General features: G+C 36.1%; 1 protein-coding gene across 7 annotated transcripts in view; it reads left to right on the top strand.

Moving 5' to 3' along the window:
* SWT1 (SWT1 RNA endoribonuclease homolog) overlaps positions 1-12454 on the top strand; it is a 141460-nt gene that overhangs the window by 74452 nt on the left and 54554 nt on the right. For all 7 annotated transcript variants that reach the window (XR_009210684.1, XM_032137263.2, XM_032137262.2 and 4 more), the window contains one exon: positions 16-147. Coding sequence is in view for 6 of the 7 variants with exons in the window: in XM_032137263.2 (XP_031993154.1) it covers positions 16-147 (132 nt within the window). In the remaining variant the exon portion in view is untranslated. The remainder of the gene's footprint in view (positions 1-15; positions 148-12454) is intronic.

The following is a 12454-nucleotide window of genomic DNA, read 5'->3' as shown; positions in this document are numbered from 1 at the left end:
TTTTCTCTATTTTAGCACGGATGTATTTCAAAGATTGGGCTCAAATTCAGCTCTGACTACTTCAAATATAGCATCATTTGAAGAAGCATTTATGTATCTTCAAAAGTTAATGGCAGCTGTGAGGGGTATTCTTGAAGGAATTCAAAGGTAAACACTATATTAATTTTAAAGTGTTATTTACTCATTACTTTTCTCTTTCTCCTAGGCTTACCAACTTTTTCAGAGTTGCTAGGAGTCACATAGCAAATTTTATAAACTAATGGCTTTTAGATTCAACTCTTTCCCTCTCTTGCAAATAATCCCTATTTCTAGTTGAGATCACAAGAATGTTTCCACCTTTTCCCTTTCTAGAAAAAATATACCAGCTTGTAAACTTCATGAACTTTTTCATGATTGTGTAACAATAACTCCTAGAACAGTGCCTGTCATATAATGGGCACTCCATAATTACTTATGGAATAAATATATGTTAAGGTAATTATAATTGCTCTTGAAAACAAATATGTTAATATTTTTAGCATTATTTTTTTCTTCCAATATAGTTTTACAGAACTACAAACTGAAATAAGTTTGAAAAGCAACGTAGTTGCTGGGCATGGTGGCTCACGCCTGTAATCCCAGCACTTTGGGAGGCTGAGGTGGGTGGATCAGTTGAGGTCAGGAGTTCGAGACCAGCCTCGCCAAAATGGTGAAACCCTGTCTTTACTAAAAATACAAAAAATTAGCTGGGTATTGTGGCAGTCACCTGTAATCCCAGCTACTCAGGAGGCTGAGGCAGGAGAATCACTTGAACCTGGGAGGCAGAGGTTTCAGTGAGCCGAGCTCACATCATTACACTCCAGCCTGGGCAACAAGAGTGAAAAACTCCATCTCAAAAAAAAAAAAAAAAAAAAAAAAAAAAGGCAACATAGTCTTATGGTGCTTTGAAATTTATGTATAGGTGATTATTTAAAATATTTGTGATGCATGTGGAAAATATAGTACCAGAAAGCTATAGAATAGACCGTGGCACTTTATAGCATGAAATCAAGTGCTTTCTTTTGTGGCACTAAAGGAGGATACTTCTAACCTTTGCAGTTTTATTGTTATGTACCAAGATGGTTTGACCTGAATTAGAGTTACAGGTTGATAACACAAAAATACTGTTCTTTGTAAATTAAAACAAAAACAAAACTGAGTTGATTTTGCTATGTTCAAGTTTAAAAAACTTGAATTTTCAAAATTTTTTTTTCATTTCTCTTTAATGGTTTTTGGAAACTATTGTTAATATACAAGGCATTTTTGCCTTGTTAATCTAGAAGGCATTTTTGCCTCTTTTTGGATCACAGTTGGCCTAAATAATTCTTAGAATAAAAAGTTATCTAAACTTTCTGCCACCCTTAAGTTATTAATGAATTTAAAGTATGGCAGATCCTAACACAAGTTAAATGTTACCTCTAAATGCAAATAGTCCCTTTATAATTTAAAGCCTTATTAAAATAAGAGTGGCTCCATAAGGGTGAACTATTCAGTTCTGATTTTAGCTATGTAAAAACTTCTGTTCACTCTAGATTGCATAAAAGCCATACTTGACAGTATATTTTCTACAGAAAGTAAGGATATAAATCTGTATTTAATAACTCAGCAGATGTTCATTGAGCACCTGCTATACTTGGTATCGTACTAGGCACTGGGGACCAAAGAGAAATAAGATATGACCTCTGAATCCAAACAGCTGTAGAAATAATTCAATCATATTAAAACAGATCTTGCAATCAAAAGGTATGAGTATTTTAATAGGGATCTATATATGCAGTGGTGGGAGGAAGGGTTGGCAAAAGATGAGGCTGGATTGAGGTTGGAGAGTGTCTCAGGCCATGCAAAGCAGTTTCCATTTTATCTGACAGGCCAGTATTTCAGACGTTCAGAGCTGTTAATTATGTGCCACAAGTGTTTCTGGTTCAAAAAACTGGAAATATTGCATACTATACCACCTTCTGGGGAAATCACTTGTATTATTAGTATATTAATGGCTTTATAAACCTCTGCTGTAAGGAAATCTTTTTAATTTTAGGAACTTTAAAACATATTGATGCCTGGATCCTCCACCCTAGAGATTCATATGTAATTAGTCTGGGGTGTGCCTGGCAATCAAGATTTTAAAAATTTCCCCAGGTAATTCATATGTGTCAGCAAGGTTGAGAACCTCTAGCCAATATGCTTATCTAGTGGTTCTCGAAGTGTAATCACAAGACCAGCAGCATCACCACATCTAACTTGTTAAAAGTGCAGATTTTCAGGCCCTCTCAGATTTATTCAATCAGAAACTCTGGGCATGAGGCCTATAGGTGTGTGTCCTCTAGGTGATTCTGTTCATGCTAAAGGCTGAGCATCACTGGCCCAAGTGATTCTCAGCTCTAGGGGCAGACTGTAATCACCTGGGAGTTTAAAAAAATAGCAATGATCTTTTCAAAAAACCAGCTTCTGGATTCATTGAGTTTCCGAAGGGCTTTTCGTGTCTCTTCAGTTCTGCTCTGATCTTAGTTATTTCTTGTCTTCTGCTAGCTTTTGAATTTGTTTGCTCTTGCTTCTCTACTTCTTTTAATTGTGATGTTAGGGTGTCAATTTTAGATCTTTCCTGCTTTCTCTTGTGGGCATTTAGTGCTATAAATTTCCCTCTACACACTGCTTTAAATGTGTCCCAGAGATTCTGGTATGTTGTGTCTTTGTTCTCATTGGTTTCAAAAAGAACATCTTTATTTCTGCCTTCATTTCATTATTTACCCAGTAGTCATTCAGGAGCAGGTTGTTCAGTTTCCATGTAGTTGAGCGGTTTTGAGTGAGTTTCTTAATCCTGAGTTCTAATTTGATTGCACTGTGGTCTGAGAGACTGTTATGATTTACATTCTTTTGCATTTGCTGAAGAGTGTTTTACTTCAAATTATGTGGTCAGTTTTATTTATTTATTTATTTTTTGAGACGGAGTCTTGCTCTGTCGCCCAGGCTGGAGTGCAGTGGCGCGATCTCAGCTCACTGCAAGCTCTGCCTCCTGGGTTCATGCCATTCTCCTGCCTCAGCCTCCCAAGTAGCTGGGACTACAGGCGCCCGCCACCATGCCCGGCTAATTTTTTTGTTTTTTTAGTAGAGATCGGGTTTCACCATGTTAGCCAGGATGGTCTCGATATCCTGACCTCGTGTTCCACCCGCCTCAGCCTCCCAAAGTGCTGGGATTACAGGCATGAGCCACTGTGCCCGGCCTAATTTTAAAATAAGGGCAGTGTGGTGCTGAGAAGAATGTATATTCTGTTGATTTGGGATGGAGAGTTCTGTAGATGTCTATTAGGTCTGCTTGGTCCAGAGCTGAGTTCAAGTCATGGGTATCGGTGTTAATTTTCTGTTTCATTGATCTGTTTAATATTGACAGTGGGGTGTTGAAGTCTACCACTGTTATTGTCTCTTTGTAGGTCTCTAAGAACTTGCTTTATGAATCTGGGTACTCCTGTATTGGGTGCATATGTATTTAGGATAGTTAGCTCTTCTTATTGCATTAATTCCTTTACCATTATGTAATGCCTTTCTTTGTCTCTTTTGATCTTTGTTTGTTTAAAGTCTGTTTTGTCAGAGACTAAGATTGCAACCCCTGCTTTTTTTCTTTTTTTTTTGCTTTCTATTTGCTTCGTAAATATTCCTCCATCCCTTTATTTTGAGCCTGTGTATGTGTTTGCACATGAGATGGGTCTCCTGAATACAGCGCACCAATGGGTCTTGATTCTTTATCCAATTAGCCAGTCTGTCTTTTAATTGGGCCATTTAGTCTATTTACATTTAAGGTTAATATTGTTATGTGTGAATTTGATCCTGCCATTATGATGTTAGCTGGTTTTCTTTGCCCATTAGTTGATGCAGTGTCTTCATAGCGTCGATGGTTTTTACGTACAATTTGGTATGTTTTTGCAGTGGCTGGTACCGGTTGTTCCTTTCCGTATTTAGTGCTTCCTTCAGGAGCTCTTGTATGGCAGGCCACTAGCTAGACTAATAAAGAAGAAAAGAGAGAAGAATCAAATAGATGCAATAAAAAATGATAAAGGGGATATCACCACCCATCCCACAGAAATACAGACTACCATCAGAGTCTACTTATAAACACCTCTATGCCCTCTCTCACTACTCCAGTTCAACATAGTATTGGAAGTTCTGGCCAGGGCAGTCAGGCAAAGAAAGAAATAAAGGGTATTCAAATAGGAAGAGAAGAGGTCAAATTGTCTCCGTTTGCAGATGACATGATTGTCATATTTAGAAAACCCCATCATCTCAGCCCAAAATCTCCTTAAGCTGATAAGCAACTTCAGCAAAGTCTAAGGATACAAAATCAATGTGCAAAAATCACAAGCATTCCTTTACAACAATAACAGAGAGCCAAATCAAGAGTGAACTCCCATTCACAATTGCTACGAAGACAATAAAATACCCAGGGATACAACTTTTACAAGGGATTTGAAGGACCTCTTGAAGGAGAACTACAAACCACTGCTCAAAGAAATAAGAGAGGACACAAACAAATAGAAAAACATTCTATGCTCATGGATAGGAAGAATCAATATCATCAAAATGGCTATACTGCCCAAAGTAATGTATAGATTCAGTGCTATCCTGATCAAGCTACCATTGACTTTCTTCATAGAATTGGAAAAAACTACGTTAAATTTCGTATGGAACGAAAAAAGAGCCCATGTAGCCAAGACAATCCTAAGCAAAAAAAAAAAAAATCCTAAGCATTCCTAACTAAGCTGGAGGCATCATGCTACCTGACTTCAAACCATACTAGAAGGCTATAGTAACCAAAACAGCATGGTACTGGTACCAAAACAGAGATATAGACCAACAGAACAGAACAGAGGCCTCAGAAATAATGCCACACATCTACAACCATTTGATCTTTGACAAACCTGACAAAAACAAGCAATGGGGAAAGGATTCCCTATTTAATAAATGGTGTTGGGAAAACTGGCCAGCCATATGCAGAAAGCTGAAACTGGATTCCTTCCTTACACCTTACACAAAAATTAAGATGGATTAAAGACTTAAACGTAAGACCTAAAACCATAAAAACTTTAGAAGAAAACCTAGGCAATACCATTCAGGACATAGGCATGGGCAAAGACTTCATGATTAAAACACCAAAGCAATGGCAACAAAAGTCAAAATAGACAAATGGGATCTGATTAAACTAAAGAGCTTCTGCACAGCAAAAGAAACTATCATCAGAGTGAACAGGCAACCTACAGAATGGGAGAAAATTTTTGCAATCTATCCATCTGACAAAGGGCTAATATCCAGAATATACAAAGAACTTAAATAGATTTACAAGAAAAAAACAACCCCATCAAAAAGTGGGTGAAGGATATGAACAGACACTTCTCAAAAGAAGACATTTATGCAGCCAACAAACGTGAAAAAAAGCACATCATCACTGGTCATTATAGAAATGCAAATCAAAAGCACAGTGAGATACTATCTCACGCCTGTTAGAATGGCTATCATAAAAGTCAGGAAACAACAGATGCTGGAGAGGATGTGGAGAAATAGGAACACTTTTTCACTGTTGGTGGCAATTAGTTCAACCATTGTAGAAGACAGTATGACGATTCCTCAAGGATCTAGATCTAGAAATACCATTTGACCCAGCAATCCCATTCCTGGGTATGTATCCAAAGGATTATAAGTCATTCCACTATAAAGACACATGCACACGTATGTTTGTTGCAGCAGTGTTCACAATAGCAAAGACTTGAAACCAACACAAATGCCTATCAATGATAGACTGGATAAAGAAAATATGGCACATATACACCATGGAATACTATACAGCCATAAAAAGGATGAGTTCATGTCCTTTGCAGGGAGATGGATGACTCTGGAAACCATCATTCTCAGCAAACTAACACAAGAACAGAAAGCCAAACACCGCATGTTCTCACTCATAAGTGGGAATTTAACAATGAGAATACATGGACACAGGGAGGGGAACATCACGCACTGGGGCCTGTCAGGGGATGGGGTCTAGGGGAGGGATAGCATTAGGAGAAATACCTAATGTAGATGACAGGTTAATGGGTGCAGCAAACCACCATGGCACGTGTATACCTATGTAACAAACCTGCCCGTTCTGCACATGTACCCCAGAACTTAAAGTATAATAAAATAATAATAATAATAATAATAATAATAATAAAAATACAGTGGTCGGGACCTACCTTAATCCTATTAAATCTGAATCTGAGAATGGGACCTGGTCAGACATTTCTGCAGACTCCCCAAGTGATGTGGGTGGAACCAGGGTTAAGAAGGTTTAGCATGTATTGCTTACATAAGCAGTATCTAAAAGAAATGATTACTTGAATTTTAAGGCTAACACAATTTGTTACTCTTTCATCTTAAGGACACCTAGCACTAGGGATAAGAAAAGATTGGTAGCTCTGCTACCTTTTAGCATGTGACCTGGGGTGATTTTTTTTTTTTTTTTTTTTTTAGACAGAGTATTACTGTGTTTCCCAGGCTGGAGTGCAGTGGAGCGATCACAGCTCACTGTAGCATTGAATTCCTGAACTCAGGCAATCTTCCCACCTCAGTCTCCTGAGTAGCTGGGACTACAGGTACATGCCACCGTGGTCAGCTAATTTTTGTATTTTTTGTAGAGATGGGGTTTGCCATGTTGCTCAGGATGGTCTTGAACTCCTGGGCTCAAGTGATCCTCCCATCTTGGCCTCCCAAAATTTTGGGATTACAGGCGTGAGCCACCTTGCCTAGCTTGGGGTAAATTTTTAAAGCTATATTGAGCTTCAGTGTTCATAAAACAGCCATAATAATAGTTTCCCAGAGCATTTCATGGGGTTACTATTGTGCTTTGAGAGCGAGGTGTTGGTATTACTAACCAAATCAGCAATTCTTAACTTGTTTGTTGGGGAATTTGTTACAAATATAAAGTTTAAGGTTTTACCCCAGACTAACTTAAATAAAAATATACGTAGGTATTTGTGTAGAGCAAGGAAGTTGTATTTTTAAGCTTTCCAGGGGATTTGTATGCAGGTGGTGAGAGATCACTTTTAATAAAACCAATGCAATTTTTTGTAATGTTGCATTAGAGAATGCTTTTCTCTTGAGCTACCAGTAGGGGGCATTGTGACTAAACTGATTTGCTTAACTCACCATTCACTTAACAGGAAACTACAAAATTGTGAAGTTTTTTTTTTTTTTTTTTTAAGCCCTGCAGATAATAGGCATTTAAATTAAAATTTAATAAAAGGTAATAATTATTTTTTAAGTGTACATGTAGTGCTTAAAATCTTTCAAGAAACAAAATCATGTTAAATCAAAAGAGCTCAGTTTAAAAATTTCTTTTTGCTAAATATTGATTTAAAATTTTACAATTTAATTTAAATTTAAAATTAAACATTGAAATTGCATGCAATTTGTAGTGACTGCAAATTAGCATTTTTGATGCTTGCTAAAATGACCTAGTTTCATTTGGTTTTGAGATACATGCTCAGTGATTATATGTTAGCTCTATTCCCTTTTATCTTAAAAATAGTAGATCATATGTAGTGTTATATTGGGGCTCAATAATCAGGTGATCTTTAGCTTGGCCTTTAAGTTAAAGAAGTGAATGAAAACATATTTGATAGACTAACAGCTTTGAGTTCTAGTTCTAGATTTATCCCCTTGTAGCTGACTTTGGGCATGTCATTTATGCTCTAAGTCACAGTTTCTTTCCTTGTTAAATGAGAATCCTGGTACCTTCTTTAGAAGAGTATGTGAAATGATGTATGTGAAAATACTTTCTATGTTTACATGCGCTAATCTTGCTTTTTCATTAAAGTTGATATGTTAAGTTTGAAATGTTTAAAATGTGTATTTCAGTTTTAAGAAAGCTCTAAACATGATTGTGGTTAAGATTGAAAACATTAGTGGAGCAGTTGTTGGTATGGTTATACATTTGGCAGCAAAATACCTAATTTTGCAAAGTTCGAAAAAGGGTGAGGATCTTGCAAATTCCTATATTTTCTGAACACTTTCTTTTTAGATAGGAGAAGAACTTTAATTAGCTTATTTGCTATTCATTTAGAAATTGCTTCTCTCCTCCTCTTTTCTTTTATATGTATACAGGATTAATTTGAGCACTTTTGTTAATACTTATCTAATCACTAGATAGCCAAGGACAATGTTGATAATTTTTTTTTTCAGATAGACAAAAGTGTTTTAAGATTTATTTTTGGTCAGTACTACAGTCTTAATTTATACTTTTGTAAACTTATGTCTAGATTGATCAAGTAACTCTTAAGACCACAGAAGCCTTTTGCTTAGTATATAAAGATGATAAAGTTTCATTTGGAACAAAAATTAATTGGAGAGTTGAATTGCAAATTTCTAAAAATGGGGAAAGTTCTACTTTCTGTATTGATCAAAAAGCATTGTCTACATGTATTTTTGCTTAAACTGTCATCTTTGCAGAGTTAACTAAGCAGGTCGTGTAATCCAACTCTGAGGCACACTGTAAATGCATGCAGCTTCAACTTGAAAGCTAATATTCAAAGCAACAATACGAGTGTTTTAGATATGTTTCTGTGTCTGTGAAATAGATGATGAGCTAGCTGCCTGATTTAGAAGCTGAGAAGAAAGAGGGTGAAGGTGAGAAACTTTAACTTGCTTAGGTTTTGTTTGTATTTCACCTTTATAAAATAAGGTTGAAATTATGTTTTAAAAAACAAAAAAGGTAGTATTTTAAATCCAAAAATATACTAGATCATGCCCAAATATGTTTGGTTTAACATGTAAAACTTTGCATATGTGAGTTTCATGAACTGAAGTAGCTTTATTTGATTGAAGTGTTTGAGATAATGAGTATTTTCTTGGTTTATTATTTTGACTCATATGTGGGGTGGGAAAGAGGCAGAGGGAATTTCAATTCCTTATAAATAGGTGCATTTTGAGGACATGCTTTTATATTAAAAGATATCTCAAGTGTATATAGCTTAGTTTTTTTTCTAGCTGTCATTTTGTTTGGTTGTATTTAAATTTAGCAATAAATGACTGCTAACTGTTGTGTTTGGACATGATCATATGCTGCATGGGCATTTGTACTTGATCATAGAACAGGATTTTGGAAAATAAAACCTCAGTTTCAATTTAGGAAAGGAAGATGATTAATTTTTGTTGAGTTGTTTAATCTTCTAAGTTTTAATAACCTCTGTCACATTCTTGTGGCTTTAGTTTGGAATACTTTAGACAGCTATTTTTCTAAAATAATTACAGTCATGAAGTTTGTGGTTTTTTTGATGTGATTTACATATATTTTCTGTTTTCTTATTAAACCTCTAAAAATTTATTTTCTTTTTAATCTCCTACCCCATTTTAACATATGAACAGACCATATATGGTATATTTATGCATTATTTCTGGGAAAAGAAACCTTAAAATCACAGTAGCTTTTCAGATCCACTAATATGCTTCAAAGATACTTATTTTTGCTTTTGAGATAAAATTTTATTAACTTAGCCTCTTTGACTTACTGTGTATGTTGATAGTTGACCCCTTAAGATTTTAGAAAAGGTTATTTAGAATAGGTCATCCTTTACACAAAGATAACACGCTTTAGGCTACTTCTTTAAACTAGTTGTTGAAACTAAAGGTTCTGTCAGAGGTATGCTAATGTGTAGAAAATAAAGACCTTAAAAACTTCATCCTTTGAAGTTTAGAAGTGACTTTTTAGACTCTGAACTCATTGCAGTGTGCAAAATATTCGGCCATCATTATATCTAGAGTGGAGGGGTTTATTCATGTTTGTGTCTGACCTACTTTCTTTGAGGCTTGGCCTTTTCACCCTTAGATAATTAGGCTTCACCTCCCACTCTTCAGTTAGGATTTCACAGCTCCTCAGATATCACTGCGTTACCTTCTCAGACTTTCAACACCTTGTCCTTTCATCACCAAGTGTATCAGTTGCTTTGTTGAGTAAGAAAAAATAATACAATTTATTGTTTAAAAATGAAAAGACTTAGTTGCTTCATCCTTCATGCCACCATTTTGTAAAAAATAATTTTATTTTTTATAATCAGTTCCTTAATACTTTGAATGCCTCCAGGGCAGAAACTGTCTTACTTTTCTGTATCTGGAGCCTTGCACAGGTAATGACACATAGTAGATGGTCAGTAAGTGATTATTGAATGAGTGTTTTATAGTCTTTGTGATAGAAGGCAACTTCTTTTAAGGCTGAATGCTAATTATACTACATTATGACATTAGATGAATAGTTAATGTAGAGGTTTTAAAAGAGGTATAGAAGACAGATGAGCAAGTTAAGAAAGGTTAAAGAATAAGAAAATCAGGAGGAAGGAGAAAGACTGGAAGAGAGAGAGATTAAGGAGATTAAAAAGGCATTTATGTCTGGAGCAGATGATGGAGCCTCCAGTAATTCACCCAAATGTCTCTTCAGGTTACATTGTTATTCTTGATTACTTTATCAAGGATAGATTATTACTTATAGATTACTCTCTAGATCAACCATGTAAATTAAGGCTAGTAGAAGGAAAGATAGGATCTAATGGAAGAGTTAGACTCAGGGAATATAAGCAGACAGTTCTTGTTATAAGATATTATAGACATATATAAGGTCATATGTGAAAAATATATATAGTTATTAAGAGCTTTTATGGTATCTACATTGCAGTTTGACAAACACAGTTAATGTGTATATCAAATTTTATATGTAATATGTAACAAAATTTTTATTAAAGTAGCTGATAAAATATGTGGCATTCATGTGTCAGTCAGACTGAATTTTTCAGTAACCAGCTGATTTTTTTAAACCTGGGTCTGTATGTTACTGAAGATAATAGATCACTATGACTTAATTTTTAGAATAACTGGATTTCATTTTACATATCTAAAACTCTTATCTGTGTTTCCCAGCATTTGTCATTCAAGAATTGGAAATAAAGACCTTGTATTTACCTTAAATATCAGCGGAGAAATGCCACAGTTATTCCCATCGCCCCTAGAGTGGACTTAGGTGTTAGTGTTCCCTTGGCCAGTATAATTCAGTTTTGGATGACAGAGTTAAATGTGTCCCATCATAAATTCTCAAATTACATCCAAATTAAGCAATTAAATATAATATGAAGATTACTTCTTGAAGACAAATATTTTAACTTGTTTATGGAGTTTTTATTTATAATCTGTTCTTTTATATAAATTTACTTCTTGTTTTATACCTGACTAATTCTACCTAATGATTTATTGTTCTGATATTTAATTACAATTCCTTGCTATTAAGTCTCGTTTTAAGAAATGCGAAAACCACCAGATGGAATAAATGACCTAATAAGTCAGTGATGTTAAACACCGGTAAAAGAAGTGAAATTAGGGAGAAATCAATAGAAAGTTCTGAATAAGGGCTATCATAATTTTAACTTAAACAGCAAGTATATATAGTAAGTATATGGGATAAAGCCAGATGATCAGTTTTGTTTTTTGTTTTTTGTTTTTTTTTTTTTGAGATGGAGTCTGTCTCTGTTGCCCAGGCTGGAGTGCAGTGGCGCAATCTCGGCTCACTGCAAGCTCCGCCTCCTGGGTTCACGCCATTCTCCTGCCTCAGCCTCTCCGAGTAGCTGGGACTACAGGCGCCCGCCACCACGCCTGGCTAATTTTTTGTATTTTTAGTAGAGACGGGGTTTCACCGTGGTCTCGATCTCCTGACCTCGTGATCTGCCCACCTCAGCCTCCCAAAGTGCTGGGATTACAAGCGTGAGCCACTGCGCCCGGCCCAGATGATCAGTTTTAATTCCTTCTTACAAAGCAGTTATATAAAAGGCGTAAAGGTAGAGTGTACCCTATACTCTAGGATACATTCTAACTAGTTGGGTTTTTGTTTGTTTTGAAACAGGGTTTCACTCTGACGCCCAGGCTGGAGTGCAGTGCTGTGATCTCAGCTCACTGCAACCTCCACCTCCTGGGCTCAGGTGATCCTCCCACCTCAGCCTCTGGAGTACCTGGGACTACAGGCATGTACCACCACACACAGCCTATTTTTTGTACTTTTTGTAGGGCAGGGTTTCTTCATGTTGCCCAGGCTGGTCTTGATCTCCTGGACTCAAGCAATGCGCCTTCCTCAGTCTCCCAAACTGCTGGGATTACAGGTGTGAGCCACCACGTCTGGCCTAGGATTAATTTTATCTATTTTGAGAAATATATTCTTGTGCCTCTAAAGAACTTTTAGCACCGCAGTAGACCAACCAGCTGCCAGTAGTGAGAAGTGATACAATGTCCTCAAGGGTGTTTTCCAATAATAAGAAAAGGTTGATTCTAACTCAGGACAGTGTTTTCCACATAGAGGGTACTCAGTAAATACTTAACTGTATATCAGAAACCTCTGGAATTATTAAACATTTTGATGTGCCAATCCCTGTTAACAAGGCATGTT

Source organism: Hylobates moloch, unplaced genomic scaffold, assembly GCF_009828535.3.
Source record: "Hylobates moloch isolate HMO894 unplaced genomic scaffold, HMol_V3 SCAFFOLD_18, whole genome shotgun sequence".
Lineage (NCBI taxonomy): Eukaryota > Metazoa > Chordata > Mammalia > Primates > Hylobatidae > Hylobates > Hylobates moloch.
Note: the sequence above shows the minus strand (reverse complement) of the source record. Positions and strands in the feature narration are given on the sequence as shown.